Source organism: Watersipora subatra, chromosome 5 (genome assembly GCF_963576615.1).
Source record: "Watersipora subatra chromosome 5, tzWatSuba1.1, whole genome shotgun sequence".
Taxonomy (NCBI): Eukaryota; Metazoa; Bryozoa; class Gymnolaemata; order Cheilostomatida; family Watersiporidae; genus Watersipora; species Watersipora subatra.
The window spans coordinates 4,649,901-4,668,956 of record NC_088712.1 but is presented as its reverse complement, the minus strand read 5'-3'; the positions used below and the strand labels follow the sequence as shown (position 1 = coordinate 4,668,956).

General features: G+C 35.8%; 1 protein-coding gene across 1 annotated transcript in view; it reads left to right on the top strand.

Moving 5' to 3' along the window:
- The window catches only part of LOC137396490 (DENN domain-containing protein 3-like), a 77,204-nt gene that overhangs the window by 44,852 nt on the left and 13,296 nt on the right, over nucleotides 1-19,056 (top strand). The window contains exons 12-19 of the mRNA XM_068082785.1: nucleotides 551-702; nucleotides 3,381-3,501; nucleotides 5,652-5,792; nucleotides 7,606-7,782; nucleotides 9,441-9,577; nucleotides 9,856-9,988; nucleotides 10,288-10,436; nucleotides 12,163-12,370. Of these exons, the coding sequence (XP_067938886.1) occupies nucleotides 551-702; nucleotides 3,381-3,501; nucleotides 5,652-5,792; nucleotides 7,606-7,782; nucleotides 9,441-9,577; nucleotides 9,856-9,988; nucleotides 10,288-10,436; nucleotides 12,163-12,370 (1,218 nt within the window). The remainder of the gene's footprint in view (nucleotides 1-550; nucleotides 703-3,380; nucleotides 3,502-5,651; nucleotides 5,793-7,605; nucleotides 7,783-9,440; nucleotides 9,578-9,855; nucleotides 9,989-10,287; nucleotides 10,437-12,162; nucleotides 12,371-19,056) is intronic.

The window sequence follows — 19,056 nt, the reverse complement described above, 5'->3', positions numbered from 1 at the left end:
AATTTCATGTTGTTCCGGAGCAGCAGTGGCCCAGTGTGTCTAGAATGCCTTACTTGTGAACTGGAGGTCAGAGTTCAAATCCGCAGGAGGTGACAGAATTTGCATGTAACCTTGAAATGCCCTCCACGACTGGACATGCATTTCTGTAGTCATTGAGGTTCATTTGCTACTGAGTTGGGACATGCTCAGTCGAGATCACAGAGATATTTTTGTCCAAAAATTTTTTACCAAAATTACATCGCTGCTTGCTTGTCTGTTTGAAGCTGTGGTTATATGTTGAAAAAAGACTGCACCATATGGGATTTGAACCCTCAACATTCAGCATGGTAGATAAAGACTAACACCCGACCTTTTCACACAAGAAATAGTTTTGTAGATAGTTATTTCACTTGACAATATGTCACAGCGCACTGTCCTACCGGAGTACTAGTGCTTTTAAAAATGCATAGCCTCTGCTTGCCACCAGCAGAGCAGACATCAAACTCCATCTTTCAGGGATTTTTCACACATGTTTGTGTTTCCTTGATGACAACACATGCTCTGTGTATAGTTTTAGAGAAAGAAAAGGACAGCTATAGGAAGATCTCTCGTCCAACTAGAAGCGTGCAGTCAACAAAGAAACGATCTCTCATCGCTATTCAGTTTGAAAATAGTTGCAAACGGTTGAACTTACCTCACATGCTGTCACTCGAGCAGTTCCAGGTATATTTATATACTTACCTCACATGCTGTCACTCGAGCAGTTCCAGGTATATTTATATACTTACCTCACATGCTGTCACTCGAGCAGTTCCAGGTATATTTATATACTTACCTCACATGCTGTCACTCGAGCAGTTCCAGGTATATTTATATACTTACCTCACATGCTGTCACTCGAGCAGTTCCAGGTATATTTATATACTTACCTCACATGCTGTCACTCGAGCAGTTCCAGGTATATTTATATACTTACCTCACATGCTGTCACTCGAGCAGTTCCAGGTATATTTATATACTTAACTCACATGCTGTCACTCGAACAGTTCCAGGTATACTTATATTATTATGTTATTATAGTAATATTCTAAGATATATTTATAAGTATGAGTATTCTATATGTTTTAGTTCGTGTTATTATCATTGTATTTCAAAATAATTATTATGCTTATAACATATTTATTATTTTTATATCATTATAATAAATATATTATAAGCGTAAAAATAATATCTTAAAATAATATCCTAAAATAATATATATAATAATATATTAAGATATATTATTATGTAAACGTTTATATATAAATATATTTTATATATTTTTATATAAGTGTTTCTATAATGATGTGTAAGATATTTTGTGTATCTTATATATTATTATCTTTGTTTTAATGCATCATTTTATGTTTATAGTATTTATTACTATTGCATTATTATTGTTATAGTTTGTTCGGTACACAACCATAAAACCCACTTTTCTCTCTATATTTTCATTAATTTTAAATTCTATATGTATAATTTACCTTGTGTTGAATACTATATAAATATTTATATTGTATATATAAATATATATATACTATATAACTAGAAATTCCACTGTCATACAGCCCACGACCAAAGTAATAATGGAAAAAAGAAAGGGTACTGTTGGTTGTTGAAAAAGTAGTTCTCAGCAGGAATTGACAGAGTATAATGTAAATGAGACTTGTTTGAGATGATATAAAATAAATTTGAGGGAGCACGACTCTAAAAATGCGCAACAGAAATGTAACAGAAATAAATATTAATAAAATAAATAATTAACTATCTCAAACTTATGTTTTACAATAATAAAATAAATATTAATTCAAGCTGTAGACCTAACCTACTGTACGTAATTTAACTAACAACAACAATGCCAACAATAAAGAAATATGTTTATTATATCTCTGGAATGCAATATTAAAAGTTAAACGGCAAACTGATGTGTAATATACAGTTTGAAAGTTGGTTATGTTGTGATGAATGTAGAACGGTTTTGACGGCGATATGTAACAGAGAGCAAGCGTTGGCATTTACGCGTCTGGTAGTTTTATGCAAACTGGTGTGAAATAAAGAAATATTCTTGTCATAAAAGGGCGTTGTAGTAACGCCCTACCTTGTAGATAAGATGTAAAGAAATCTGGCTGATGTTCTAGATAATTTGAAAAACCTTCGGTAATTGGACAAAAACGTAAGCTGATAAACTGTGTACCACATTTTCGTACCTGTAAATCGGTCTACGCCTCAAACAGTACACAGTAAACAGTTCTACTATCTGTCGCACGGCTTTATTGGCGTTTCGTAGGTCGGTCGAAACTATTAATAAACCAAGCTGTTCAAGCGTTTTGTGGCGATTTGTGGCAAGACTTTATCGTTCTATTCTCTGTCGCTCGGCGTTTCAATTTCCGGTCTTCACTTTTATTAAACGAAGCTTTTCAAGCGTTTTGTGACGACTTTCGTCCTAATAAATCTGTCTATTTATGTATAATCCGATCAGATGGGTTAGTTTTAGAAATTTGCGTCAACCTTTCAAAGGCTTGGTAACATATTTAAATAGGTTTATATGCGTTTTGTATCATTATTATACTTAAACGACTTTACTGAAAAATAGTTAAATTTGTTGATAGGATTTCGTTGCAAGGGTTTGGTGACGGCCGTTAACGGATAATTTTTCGGGAGTTGTGTGCACATGTGCATTTATCATAATTCTCCCAATCAATCGTTTCACTCTTGTTTGGTCGTGGGAATATTTATATAGTATATATAAATATATATACTATATAAGTATATATATGCTTATGTTCATATATTTATGTTTAAATTAATGTGTTCGTAATTGCGCATTTATTTAAGTCTAGCATTAAGCGTTACCCGTGATTTCTTTTAATTTCAATCAGATAGCTTGCTGTAAGTCGGTAGAAAACTTTGATAACAAAAACGAAACTGCTACGCAGTTTTACGACAACAATCATTAAGTTCACGGAGGGCCATTTTCCTTAATACATCTGACGGCAGATTCTTGAGTTTCTATTCAGGTGGGTGTTTAGGAGGCTGGTTTTTAGGAATTTTAAAACAAAAGATTATCATAAAATTGTTGGGAGGGACGGAGCATTTGGGTCCCAAGTATTGGTGAAATTGAGCAAAAAATGTGAAAATGTGTACCGTTTTTTATAGACTAACAGTGACACACAAACACAACGACATTTTGGGCTGTGTGAAAATACAAGATGTTTGAGTAGTGTATCATCTTATCAGATTAAACAGACTCCAGTAACAATTATATACTAATATTTTATATTCTCAAGAAGATTCGTGTTTTTCATAAAATATTCATTTGAAGCATTTCATTGTTGGTGTATAATATGGTGATACGACTGCAGGAGGACACAATACTGAACCTGAGTGCACTGGTCGGTCTGAATGGCAGCTCCCAGTCAAGTAAAGCAGGTGCCCTCTATGTGATGGGAGCTCTCCATATGCAGAGAGGAGAACTTACTAAGGGTCTGCATCCTACATTATATGTCATTATTATTCATTTTCAGTGAATGATGATGCTAAAAGATTTTGAATGCCTCCATCTTGCCTCCGTCCACAGTTTCTGTATGTCTTGTATTTTCATCGTGGTCTTTATACGGTGAGGCAGAAATATGAGCTCAAATTTTTTGCTGTCCAAAAAGTTTGCAATATATTAGGCTCAGGTGTTCTTTAGCGGGATATTGCCGAGGCCGGGCCTTAGTCTAAACACACAAAAACAACAAAGGTCCACGTAGTTATGAGCAAAAACAAATGTATCCACCCAAATATCTCACCAATCTGATGAGCAGCACACACAAAACCTAAACCAATCGACAGAGCCACCCATCATGTCAAAATATTCCAAGTTTCAAGTCATGTCTTGCACAACTCACCTTATGGTTTCTCAAAACTTGTCCCAAAGTCCCTATTAATTTGAGACTGTCCGATTGCTGTTTTAGAAATGGTCGCTGCTAGCCTAACCTAACGTCCTGATTCAACATCTCACTAACTATCGGGCATTGCTAAGAAGGAATCAAAAAGTTCGGGAGCACTCAGCAATGCCCACTGAGTTACTGAGATGTTGAATCAGGAGGCTAGGCTAGCGGTGACCATTTCTAAAACAGCAATCGGACAGTCTCAAATTAATAGGGAATTTGGGACAAGTTTTGAGAAACCATAAGGTGAGTTGTGCAAGACATGACTTGAAACTTGGAATATTTTGACATGATGGGTGGCTCTGTCGATTGGTTCAGTTTTTGTGTGTGCTGCTCATCGGAGTGGTGAGATATTTGGGTGAATACTTGTGTTTTTGCTCATAACTGCGTAGACCTTTGTTGTTTTTTGTGTGTGGACTACGGCTCGGCTTCGGCAATATCCCGCTAAAGGACACCTGTGGTATTAAGAGACTCGGTCTATGTTAAAGTTGCTGTCAATTTTTTAATTTTTAATATTTTCATTTCATAATCTTGGCATACATATTCATCAGCCATGCCCTATTGTAGTCTTGGATTTAGGTTAACCTTTATGTCGACATCCGGGTATCTCTACCTGAAGGCTCCCTGGAAGCCTTTGGGAAGCTCCCAGGGTATCTTTAGGAAGGTACCCTGAGAGCCTAGGGTAACTCCGAGAGTCTAAAGGTACCCTTACAACAAAACCAAAGTACAGTGAAGCTCGGATAACTCAAACTTCAAGGGACCGAGCAAAAGTGTTCGAGTTATTAGAGCGTTCGAGTTATCAGGACAGTCATAAACACGTATTTATCAGTAGATACATGTACATATACAAACTATATATAAATCAAAAGCATAGATTGCTTGTTGCAAGTTAAAGGATCTCTCGTGTGAAGTTTTAAATATTTTTAATCAGAAAGTATAGATATTTTTCTATCATTTGAGATTTGTTTGTTGTTTTAGGTGATGTGACTGCCAGGACGTTTTCAGATTAAAATTGGCAAAACTTGATCGCGGTTAAAACGCTCAGAATAAATACATACGTATTTTTCTACCGAGCGTTTTAACCAAGATCAATTTTGCAGTAAGTCAGTTATTACAAAACTGCTTTACTATTAAAACCCATTATCAATTTTGCCGATTTTACTTTAAATTTATCTGAATTTTACCTCGCTTTTCCTGCTTTCAGATGGTTATCGCTAGGCGGATGTTTGGTAAAATTTGATTTTTGCAAACCTTTAGAAAAGTCGTTAATGAAAATATTTTGCCGATGTTGGTAATAACGAGGCCTAAGAACTACTAAAAGTCAATGTTCATCTCTATGGCTTGGAATAAAGTGATATTCTGCAGCGATAGTAACAACCGTCTCAGTAGCCGTCTGGTAAAAAACTGTTCGAGTTAACGGAGTTTAGGTCGAGTTATCTAAAGCCATTTATCATTGCGTGGGAACGGACCAAACAAATACGTTGAGTTAACCGTGTTTTCGAGTTATCCGAGGGCGAGTTATCCGAGTTTCACTGTATTTAGAAAAGATTGTCATGAGTGAACCTGCCTAAAATAGAACAAGCTCGGTTTACAACTTTAGCAATTAGAACATATGTTGTAGATTTTTCAGCTTGTTTATATTTGTATTATTTTATTTTGGTATTTATTTTTTATTCAACATTTTAATTGTTATTCTTGCAGCCTTGAATAACTTTGGAGATCTTCACAATATGGACAGCACTCTGTTCCCAACTGCTGCCATCGAAAAGGTTTTAGGTGGAGTTGTCTACCCTGAAGATATTGTTGACACCGTCCTTGTCCAGCATAAGTCTTTTTACAGAGGTCAGTTTAAAGCCGCATGGTTCAGATTCATAAGGAGGGTACAGCTAGCAGATTCCGCCCTCTGCCACTGTGTAGAAACTGCATGTTTTGGGCCACTATTAACACTGTCTACCACGAGTCACGTGAGGCGGTTCGACACATTCGCGTATGGCCACGAGTCTTATGTATTCGACAATTAATTAATTGTATCTGTACGTAAATGAAAGGAAACAATCATTTGCCTCGATTGGGCCAATAGAAAACATGTTTACAGCCCACACTAAGCTGAGTTTCCAAGCAGACCAAATTGGGTTATTTTGAATACTCGCTGAAATGCTCGGCATTACACGGGTGTTAAAAACAGCTTATATACAGTCACAGGTACTGTAGTTGCCAACCACTTGCCATTAATCTGGCACACTGCCAATGGCTAAATTGCATAAGCTAGTATCCGTTTTGCTAAACTTACTAATAAGAGCCGTGAGAGCAAGCTTTATTTATATTGCATCGTAATGCAGAGTCGCTGTACGTAGTTTAGCCTAGATAACTTGTCATATCGCTTGATGAATAGATTGCATCTCATATAGCTCAATGGATTAATTCATTGCCTGGTGAATGGGAGATTCTGAGATCAATTATTCTATGATCTGGATTTCTCATTGCTAGTTACAGATAGCTATAGCTGGACAGTCTGAATGACAGACGACAAACTCTGAAATTTATATACATGTATATAGAAATATCAGTTGTGAATAATAGTTGATGTGTTTAAACTTTTGCAGCTGCATGCTTTGCTTTTCAGAGTTGCCTACTCATGCTTTATTTAGATGTATCTCAGGATGCATTGCGTCCAATGATTAAGTGTTTGTAGATGTCTGTTTTTGTTCTCTTGGTCCGCCAAACGGGTGTGTAACCTAATAAAGTTTTAATTGTTTTTCATGAAAAAGCATTTTCAAAAACTTTGGTTACCTTATCATACTGTATACAAACAAGCTGCGTGTTACCAATTTTTTTGCACAACCTAGCATTTTGTTGCTACAACAAATGAAGTTGAAGATAAAGTCAGATAATTTTTCTTCTCAATGGTATGTTTTTGTGCTGGCAGTACTGGCTGCTGTATCCCTCGTGTGTGATTACCGGTCAGTAAATTGGAAACAGCAACTCGATTAATTCATATCCATAATTTCATTTCCATATTTTGTTGCGTCGTGGATTTTTTTATTGTAAGTTATTGTATTTTTTTATAACATAAATTTTGATTTGGCACTTCACTCTTTTTACCAAAGTTTAGTCTTCAAGAGCAAATGAGTAGCCTGCATTTATCTGTTTTTATTTTTATCATATTATTTATTCATTACTTTTAAATGATTAATTTTCAGTATGGTGTTGTTGAAAATTAATTCAATCATATATTTTATTGTTCTTGTTATGCCTGTAGTGCTGTTCTTTTATGTGAAACAAAAACTGCCTTGATGTTTTAGTTTCAGTTTATACGTATGGAATCTTGAGTTGTACTTTCAGTTTAATTTTGAGTTTCAGTTTACTACTAATCTTCATGTTTAGTTTCAGTTTGATATTTAGTTTCAGTTTAAATGTAAACTTAATTCTTAGCCTATTAGGTATCAATTTAATTGATTCTTAATGTTTAGTTTCAGTTTGCAACTAATCTTAAGCTTTACTTTCAGTTTACATATTATTTTGAGTAAGTTTCAGTTTGATATTTAGTTTCAGTTTACATATTATTTTGAGTAAGTTTCAGTTTGATATTTAGTTTCAGTTTACATGTAGTATGCACATTTTCGTTCTCCTACAGTAGTTATTCGGTTATTTACAGATTTGTTGTCGCGGCTGCAGTCACAGCGAAAAAGCTACATCACAGATGTAAAAGTGGACCTAGAAAGTCTTCCCAAGATGGCGGTTGAGGAATCAGAGTTCTCTAAATATGCTGAACGACTCGATCTTGCTGTCGGACGAGAAGCTATCAGTCGCCTTTACCAGGCATTGTCACTAGGTACTATGTTATCTGTATCGGGTTCTTCCTCCAGATGCATTGTCAGCTTGTTTCTAGCGACTCTGCTAGCTGTTTCATCTAGTTTACCCTTTGATTAAAGGGGTACTCATGTCAAATTTTAAAGGTTTTATCAGAAATTATAGATTTCAATCATTTGAGAGTTTGTTTGTCGTTTCCGGGATCTGACTGCCAAGACGTTTCCAGATTGAAAATCGACAAAAACACGTGTGCATTTGAAACACTCAGAAAAGAAAGACATCTCCAAAAATGACATCGATAGTTGCACATCGTGTTTGTCCCTCTTGTTATAACATATGGATATTGCAATCGATTGTCGGTGTTGCGTGACTCTATTGACAATAGAAAATCTTGACCTATGGAAAATAGGTTGGTTAGAAGTTGGTCTTATTGTTTTCCTCTAAATCTATATAAATATATTTGTCAAAGTATGTCCTTGTGTGGTATGTCTGTCTGCATTCCGGCTATAGCTATTATTAGAATAGCCTAGCTGGAGCAATATACAATACACAATCACTATGTTTCCATGGTGCGCAGTACTGCGAAGCAGCCCCCTCCGAAGTCAAGGGAATTGTACGTTTCCATGCTACGCAGTGGTTTTCAGCAAATGCCGCAAATTAGCCAGAGAAGAGAAATTGTGTAAATCGAATTGCCTGATGGAGAAATAGAATCGATAACGGATACCGAACGTCATAAACGGTATTGTTATGATTCTGTCGTCATTATACTTTTATTTACAATACACATTCACAAGGTTTCACAAACCTTAACGCACTTTTTATATAGTAATATATTTTTAATTAGTATTTTTAAGTAATATATTATTTAAACGTTAATTTAGGACTTGCCACCTACTTTTCGAAAAGTGTTGGCATCGATAACAAAGTCCAGGAAAGTAATCACCTCATCATCCTCGTGAATGCAGACCATAATTAAATTTAGGTGAAAGAAGATCGGAAGAATAGTAAGAAAACAAGATTAGCAGGACACCCTTTGTACTAGTTTATGGCCCTCGAAGAATCCGTCTCCACGGCAGGAGAGCTATGCGCAGCCACTGCGCAGTCGCTGTTTCCTTGCTGCGAATTTGCACTGGCTTCGCACTGATCAGTGCGCAGTGATTTCAGTGTGAAGACGCCGTTTCCATGATTCGGAGATAGCGCAACTCCGAAGCACTGCGCATCATGGAAACATAGTGAATGTCATTGCATACCAGCATTTGAAGCTTACTATCTAGGTTAGTGGAATTTTCCATTGGCAATGTGCCAGGCCACTTGGCAATGGCCTGCCACTTGCTGGAGAGTTGCCTGCAAGCGAGTGGTAAGCAGATCCCATCACTTCTTATTGTTTATAAGGTGATTTTTAATACCTGAGCAACACCAGGAGGCACAGCTAGTACTGTATAAACATGTGAGTAACCAATTAGACATTATATTTATCACTTAAAAACAAAATGCATGTCTACTGATTTTACTTTTAGAGAAGTCTGAGGATGTCTTTTTTTAAGTTTTTTAACCGCTAACACATTTTGCCAATTTTAATTTTGAAAAATCTTGGCAGTCAGATCACCCAAAACAATGAACAATAAGATATCTTCATACATATTTCAATGGATAAATGAAAATGGATGCATGAAATTCCAGGAACTGGTATATCAATAGAGCCGGAACATTTGAAGTCATTCTATGAAAGTTGGAAGGACAATGAAGCTAGCTGCAGGGACATGGAGATGACTCTCAGCTCTAAGCATACTGGATTCTCAGATTTCACTGTACTTAAGGTAGGCTTTCATTGGCTGAGGGTCAGCGTATTCGAGGTGAGAAAGACTTCAATAGGCTGAATGTTTTTATGCTCAATGTGAATAAGAGTCATATTGGTTAAATGTCTCCATAATCAAAGTCATAAATAATTTTATTGAATGAATCTTTACCATCTGCAGTCATAGTATAGCAGATCCACCATTGGCTGCATGTTTCGTATCACATTGGCTGCACGTTTGTATCACATTGACTGTTTCATATCTCATTGACTGCAAGTCTCCGATCACATTGATTGCAGGTATCATCAGCTCTGGTTCGTACCGACTTTGGTCCTGGGCATGTTATACTCACCACAGGAAGTGTGCTACTTCTCAAGAACGGAGCCAAACTGGAGCCTGTCAAACAGATCTCAAGAATCAGTAACATAATAAGTGAGTTCTTTTTTCATTGCAGATGTCTGCATCCTCAAATCATGAAGCCATGTTTGTTTATATGTAATACAGAAAAGGATGGCTTGGGCCTTGTTTAGTCTGAAATTCTCCAAAAGTTACATTGGTGTGACTAGATCTTCAATAATCTGCCCGCCTCTGTCTCAGTTTTTAAAATTTTGCTACTGGGTGTTTCAGAACTGATCAATGTTTTATTTTTCATTATTTGTATTGCTATGACAAACCCATTGTGCACTCGGCATTTCTCTAGAACAGGAAGTTTTCTGGTTGTTATTTTACAGAGTTGGAGGTCTACAGCGCTCTTGTCATTCTGAAACCAGTTGAGTGCCTTCGGCTCACTTTGAAAGGTTCAAGCAAGCCAGTTAACTTGTTTCTGGCAGGAGAAAGCCAAAACTGGAAGATCTTGCTGTCCGAGTTGATTGGTGGAAAGGTAAAGCTTTACCCGCATTTGTTTAAATATCAGGCCATCATCAACATTGGTAGTCCTATTTTTAAAATTGTTTACCATCTGAGTCTTATGTACATGTAGTCATGTTCTAAATTTTTTCAGCAATTTTTCTAGAACTTTTTGTAAATAATAAAAATGAGTTTTTTTCCTATTTTCCTTGGTGCATAGGTCTTCCGAACATTTGCCAGTCTAAAAACGCTGCACCAAACGTTGTCGCAAATCTTCCGAACATTTGCCAGTCTAAAAACGCTGCACCAAACGTTGTCGCAAATCTTCCGAACATTTGCCAGTCTAAAAACGCTGCACCAAACGTTGTCGCAAATCTTGCTGCTATCAAGTATTTTTTCAGGAAAGACAGGTACAGAAGCTGGGTACATGAAATTCTAAAATATTTTACTAAAAGTTATTACCCTTTATTGCATTTATTCCCGTGTTTTTAGTTTCTACTGATTCATGGAAGCTGTGCAGAGCGCTAGAACTTGAAAATAGATAACATGATAAAAACAGCAAAGAACACTTTTGATATTACCCTTCGTTATTGTTATGCCAGTATGTCTGCTCTGGCGTCTCCTGTATTCACTAAAAAGAAGGGCTACAAATTTAAGAGATCAAGTTAACGGCGAAATTTACTGGAAAAAAGTTCACCAAACAATTTTGATAAAACTCTCTAATATGCCTTAAATCAGTGAAATATTCTTTGTGCAAACCTTCTCTACAATATTTATATAATAACAAGTGGGTACTACAATTTAATGATTTTTACTAGCATGTGCAGTTTTTGTTTTAAATTCAAGATGGCTTCTTTTCTTAGTAATAGTTGGTTTAGCATAATTTTAATATTAGTTGGCAAGGCAAAAGAGTTTAGCATTAATAACTTACCTCAAACACTAATCGTCAATTTAAGTCAGGGTGATCAACAACTATTTCCCTTAAAATTGTAATTTTCTTCTCAATGAGCCTTCTGCAGCCAACACCTTGAAATTGAAACAAGCAGTATATACCGTACCTTTCTAGACTGCAAGGAGCTGCATCTACAAGTTCTCTCTTATGCAGGACGTAGGGAACCTATGGTTCTCGAGCCATATGTGTCTTTTTTGATGATTGCATCTGGCTCTTTGATAAATCAGTGGAAAAATAATCCATAATTTGGCTGTTAATTTAATTACCATAATAATACAAATAATGCTGACACTATACTAACAATAAGCAAAATAATTTTTATTCAATAAAAGATTACTTTCACTTGCAACCTTTTAATGTAGCCCGCTGAGCAAAGAGTTTCTAGTGCTTTCTATACTCTGCGCAGGCCACACAGAGATCGCATGAGTCATTTTTAGATCAAAAGGTAAACCCATTCAAACCAAACAATGGCGAAAAGAAAAAATTGTCATTTGAACATACATTGGTTCTTGAAAATAAATCCAGTTTTTATATTCTAAAATTGCCCAGAAATACTAAATTTGTTGGTCGTCCTTTTCAATTTTTTGTTTCCGAGATTCAAAATATACATATGGCTCTCTTAGAATTAGTTTTGAAACATGTGGGTTTTTGGCTCTTTCAGTCAACAAGGTTTCTGACCCCTGACCTAATAGACACAACAGCATCGAAAACCAAGAAAGAATCTGTGCCACTCGCCAAATGATGTCTTCGCTTTGTTTCTTTTACTGGCCTCTTCTTAATCATTGACCTATTTACACTATTTCTGTAGCTGATATCAACAAACTCGAGGGACTCGTTCCTCATGCAGCAGGCAGCGCAGAATACTCTCCTGCTTGATGCCTTGATATCTAGCGCTCGGCTTGTAAGTCCTGCATGTCTTCACTCAAAGGACCTTGACCGAGCTGTAGACCTCCTTTCCTTCTACTCCAAAGAAGAAACCAAAAACCGTTTGCTCATCTCATGTGATGCTACCAAAGGTATACAATATTTCGCTTCACGCTTTTAATTATGAAAGGTTTATGGTAGTCTCTGGCAGTCTCTAGTAAATGGTTTAGACTAGCCTGTGGGAAAGCGTAATTGACCGAATTTCTCAATACTCCAGTCCAATAAGTATTTGATTAGATGAATGTCTCTGAACTCGGAAAGAAAAAGAATTCGATTGGCTGAATGTCACTGTACACAAGGTGGGAAAAATTTTATAGATAGGCTGAAATGCCTCTGCAATCGTTGTGGTTAATGGTAAGAAATTTGATAGGCTAATTTTAACTGTACTCAAGGTGGTAACTAACTTAATTGGCTGAATTTCACTGTACTCAAAGTTGTGAAGAATTTTATTGGCTGACCGTCACAGCTCTCCAGGCAAATAAGAATTTTATTGGATGAATGTCTCTGAACTATGAGAGAAAAAGAATTTGATTGGCTGAATGTCGCTGTACTCAAGGTGGGAAATAATTTGATTGGCTGAATGTGACTGGACCCGAGGTGGGAAATAATTTGATTTGCTGAATGTGACTGGACCCGAGGTGGGAAATAATTTGATTTGCTGTATGTGACTGTACCCGAGGTGGGAAATAATTTGATTGGCTGAATGTGACTGGACCCGAGGTGGGAAATAATTTGATTTGCTGTATGTGACTGTACCCGAGGTGGAAAATAATTTGATTTGCTGAATGTAACTGTACCCGAGGTGGGAAATAATTTGATTGGCTGAATGTGACTGGACCCAAGGTGGGAAATAATTTGATTGGTTGAATGTGGCTGCACCTGAGGTGGGAAAGACTTTGGTTTACTCAAACAACTCCACTGAATGGTCTTTGACGTAGTTTCCATTAACTAAATAGAATATTTTTATTATTATTTGCGGATTGTATCTTTATTAGTATACTCTGTTGGATGCTTGTCTTGACCAAATAATTGTCATCATATATTTCATGTAGTCTGTAGTTTATTCTTGTGTTCAATATTTAATATCTGTTTGTAAAATAGCATGGGCAGGGTTGTATACTGAACAGTATTCAAAGTAATTAATCCTTCGTTACCATTATGTGTGCGTGTGTGCAAGTCTGTGAGTCTGTGTGTTTGTTAGTCTGTGTGTCTGTCTGTGTGTTTGTTAGTCTGTGTGTTTGTTAGTCTGTGTGTTTGTTAGTCTGTGTGTTTGTTAGTCTGTGTGTTTGTTAGTCTGTGTGTTTGTTAGTCTGTGTGTTTGTTAGTCTGTGTGTTTGTTAGTCTGTGTGTTTGTTAGTCTGTGTGTTTGTTAGTCTGTGTGTTTGTTAGTCTGTGTGTTTGTTAGTCTGTGTGTTTGTGAGTCTGTGTGTTTGTTAGTCTGTGTGTTTGTTAGTCTGTGTGTTTGTTAGTCTGTGTGTTTGTTAGTCTGTGTGTTTGTTAGTCTGTGTGTTTGTTAGTCTGTGTGTTTGTTAGTCTGTGTGTTTGTTATTCTGCGTAAAAGCTGTGCGCTTCCCAATTTTTAGCTGATTTCATTCAGACTTCACACGCATATTCTTCATGCTTTCAGTTGAAAAAACAGTTGCTTTTAAAACTGCTTCTGGTTCCTGAGAACCTCCTAAAAATCTCCTTGCGGGCTACCAGATTGAAATGCGTAAGAAATTCCTTAAAATGAAACAAGTGATTTGCGACGCAGAGCTAGCTGTCAGTAGTAGAATGGGTATGCTCGGGTTTACGAATTAAAGGAAATTCAATGAAATTGCTGCCTTACCGTACATTGTACTTGTTTTTCATAAAGCAAGTGTTTAGTTGTTACCACATAAAAATATTGAAATATTTATAAAGATCATAGGAAGGGATTGACTTTTAATGATATACATGTATAACCCAACATGCGCTGATTCATGGCATGGTTATCATCTACCCAATCATGTCGCAGGCTTGCAAGTATCCAAAAGCTCTTTTTTTAATATCCATGTTAAAATTTTAAATTTTGTTTAAAAAATACTTTTAAGGCCAACTTGAAAATTTAACATTTAGATATTTTTAGCTGAATATATTGTCTCCTTACCAGCTGCCAATTTTATTTTGGTTTGTGTTCAAACATCTTGAGGTGCATCAGGTCTATCTCAAGCTCGAGTCTGGTAAAACTGAGTAGCTAGTTGTTCTACTCTAATTTATAATGCAGTTGTGTTACTTATTTCAGTATTGTTCCAAAAGAGGTAAGTCATGACCTATCACACTCATTTAGACTCACTCTGAAACGTAACTTGTCTAAACTATCAGAACTTATAATTTTAGTTAAGCAATTGTGTAGTCATTTTATTGTCAAGATCTTGTCCGAATAAAAAATTGTAACATAATTTTGAAAAAAATGAACAGATTTCAGATGTTTTTATAAGGATGTAATTTAGAACTGTTTATTGAATTTTTCGTATTTTTTACTTTGTATTTTTTTATTTCTTTAGATTTTTTTGGCAATCTAAAAGAGTATGAACTTTACTTATTGACTGAACCTTTTACTTATGTTACTTATGTTACTTGTTCGAGAAAATATTTAATTTCGATAATTCATTGATTTCCTGCAGAAGTTTTAGACTCAGTCGCTGCTTGTAATCTTCTTACTCAGAAGAATAAACCATTTCTGGTGTAAGGATTTACGTTAATGAAAAGTTTTATTTTGTTGTAAACACTCCATAAACTACCATTTGTTATTTGGTGATGTGACTAGCTATAAAATTTGAAGTTTCACCCAGTAAAATGTCTTTCTATATGTACCGTTTTTTGTGCTCTTTTATTAGACTAAACTTGGTTCTCTGGCATCCTATTCATTTCTATGCATGTATACTTTTTTATCTATTTAAATTTTCAATAAAATTATGTTTTTTTTACGCTCTAAAATAACGAAAACAAAAAAAATGTGTTAGTGTTTTTATTTTTATGATCGTAGCTTCAGTTTTATGCATGCCTTTATAGTTTATTATTCAATATCTATAAAGCTGCTTCCTGTGCCATTATTTCATGTTGGAGAAGGTGCTATACTGCATTCTTTATTTACCTTTGGCATCTGCCACCTACGTTGGAATGTCTGTGACATGACACTTGCTGCGTTTGTCACTTTTTATGCTGTGTTATTGTAGCTCGGCTTGTGTTTCTTTGCATATTTGTCTTAAAAAACCTGTGTTTTCCCATGGTTTGTGTCACTCGCAACTGGTGGATGTTACACTATCCTTTTATCTCTCCTGTCTATTGGTTGTTCCCAACAACATCATTTTGTTTAGGTCCAGTAAACAAGGGGTTAATATATAATATGAAGCCTTCGTAATTGACAACTGAGAAATAATTTATATATATTTGACTCCTTACTTCTCATTGGGCAGATTACAAGTTTTTATGTAACTTTTTCTCTCAAATCAGCTTCATCTGAGATTTCTTTGAGAGAAGTCCGAGATTTGTTGTCAAAAAAGGGACTTTTGGATCACTGTTGAGTTGTCAGAAACGATTCAGAGCAGTATGGATGTCAATATTTTTTGTTTTTATGGCAATATCACAGATTTTGGTGTGCCGATTTTTGTGTAGCCACAAAACTCTGAATATGCAGTTGAAGAGGCGACTGAAATATTGTAAAAGAAACTGCCTGTTCCCTTTATTCTCCACGAGGCTTTTAAACAACAACACTGAGTATTAAGTGTCAGTGAAATATATATTTACTAAATAAATATCTAAGTTTACATGCATGACAAGCAATAAAGCACATTCAAAGCATGCAGGTAAAGGTGTACATACCGTTCTGCCAAAACGATCAAATCCTCTTCCTTTTATACATTTACTTTTGTTTTAGGCTCCGCCCTTTTCCCTCGTTCTATGCTCGACTTCTCATTTGCGGTTTTCTCTGTTTTGTCTCGGTCTCTCGGTTTCTTATTGGTAGCCCGAGTGCCATAACGGTGGGCGGGCCTTCCTCGGTGTCTTAAAGGCTCGGCCCTACGACTGTGTTGACCAGGAGGCCTATTCCTACGACCCCGCTCACAGCGCTCTGCTGTAACAATATTGTTTAATATCAGGCTCAAACCTACAACATTCAACTTATTAGACTGATTGCGTTATTCGGATACCTTCAAAAGCCTCCCAATAATTGTTTAACATTCTCTATAGTTTATAACAGAAAAACAACTATACACCAGCCAATAATAATATCATGTGCTAAAGAAGTTTTATGATAAAGCATGCTCGCAAGTGATTGGTCCATTCATTTTGCTGTTTTTTAGACTTTTGCGGTTTATCATTAGCATTGAATTTTTGTTGATATGATGAGACACTGACAGCCAATCACAAATTTGTGAAATTGTGTCTTTATTTCTGGGACATGCAGACATTAATTCGTAAGTATAAATACAATAGCTGTGCTACCTGGCATTGCCCGGGTATTAAAAATCAGCTTATAAACAATGAGAGTTGCCTGCCACTTGCTGTTAGCCTATTAGCCAATGCATAATTTGAGTAAGCGTACTAATAAGGGCTACCCTTTCGGCGACGTTAGGCAATCACCCTGCGTAGTACGCAAAGCCGGCGCGTATTTGCTCCCATATAGCGACACAGATTGCTATTGAAGTGATCAAGTTCATGTTGCTGAGTTGGTATGTCGTCTGACTGGTGAACCGGAGGGTTTGAGTTCAAATCTTCTGTGATACGTACTTGTTATTCGAAGATATCAATAGCTATAATTGGACATATCGAAAACAGACGATCAATTTTGTGAAGTATATAGATAAATTCACAAATACGGAATGATGAATTGGTAAGTGTAAATATTCGACTTACATTGAATTGAATTGGCTCGTAGTGTGAATTAATCCATGCGCTGGTGAGTAATACAAATAAGGGAATCTTAACCCATTGATTCAGATGAAGGCATATCTCAGAGGCAGGTATAAAAGTGCTGCTGTGGTTTAGTGGTTCACAGTCTAGACCAGGGGTGTCAAACTCAATTGTAAAAGGGGCCAAAATTCAAAACATACTTTAGGTCGTGGGCCGAATAGGATAAAAATTTATTTAACACACTAAAACTAAAAAATTTTGGAACATAAATACGAATAAAAACAGACAGGAATATTATTCTGAAACAAACTTAAACCGTAAAGGTTGACTTGCAATAAAATTTATATTACAGGGATTTGGTATCTTAAGATTCACCTTGTCTTACTCTGCCATCTTGCAGGTTCAAAATAGGTGGAAATGTGATCACAAGCTCTTAAAAGCTCAACAATGAACAGTTAAAAAAGTGGTTGTAGGCTGGAATCCCATATTTTGGCGACGTACTCAACTCGACAAAGTTATTGTTTTGACACGTAATGTTATTAAGTGAAATCAAATGCCAATTAAAGGCTCAATATAAAACATCTCGTAGCACTAGTTCATGACAAACACTTCAGGCTCTACCAGAAAGCCCCTATCAAATATAGATGCTCACTACTTAAAAGTTTCGTTTCAGCTCGATCTAATCATCTAGTCGTAATCTGATCATGTGACCCATATTTCCCGCTATATGGTGCGAACAATTTTTGCAGCATCTGTCGACTATCACAGCTGACCAACAGGCTCCTCAAATTTATCAGGGGATGATATGCACCCCTTTGAGCTAAGGTGAAAAAATTAAACTGATTTTTAGGCTAGGTTTTGAGATATCTGACCTCAAAGTGACAGCATCACAATGATAATGAAATAGACGCGTAAGGACAATAAACATGGTTTCATTTAATATGTGAAGTATATTTATGAAAATATTTCGACAAATGAGGTTGCATTAATTTGTAAACAGAAACACATTGTGTTCAACTATGTCACATTTGAGCCATTTTGAGAGGGATTCCAACCTATGGCCGTTTTTATGATGGCTGCGATCAGCTGTTTGTTTTTGAGTTTTTGAGAGCTTGTAATCACATTTCCACATATTTTAGACCTACGACACAGCAGACTAAGACAAGGTGAATCTTTTCATATAAAATAACTGTAATGTGAATTTTGTTGCAAGTTAACCTTTAAACTACTTCTATATTTTTTTTTTCTCTTCATAAAAATATCTTGTTAAAAAAAATTCAAATTTCTTTGCTCCTATGCCAATGTATATAAAAAAATTAACTTAAATATCCCAAAAAGATTTGACTCTCCTTAAAAATATCTCCTATCAAAATTATACAATACATTATATAATTATATACATTTATATACATTATATAAAACATGGAAATATACATTTATATACATTATATAAAACATGGAAATATACATAAAATGTGTGCTGTTCGGCAATAACAATTTAAATCATTCAGTTTTCTTTGCTCTTATGACTTTGATCTGATTATATCATCTGACCGAAACAACAAGTTCATTTACGTTCAGTGTAATGTCCTGTCTTGTGGAGATTCTCAGAATAGACAGCAGCGCTCATCAGGCTAACTGCTATAGACCTTTTAGGCAGCAACAACCCTTAAAGTATGCATAAATGCAATATATTGTAAGCATCAAAATCTACATAAATATATTGTTTATGGTTCATGGTAAGCAAAACATTTTCTTTATTCAACGAACGATATAAAACACATGACACTACAGATTTCTGTAAGGGACATTGGCAGAACAAGAGCTATCACTTCTTCATTGAAATAGCTCTTGTTCTGTCAATGTGTCCAAGGCAGAAATCTTTCACAACTGATTCTGTATCTAT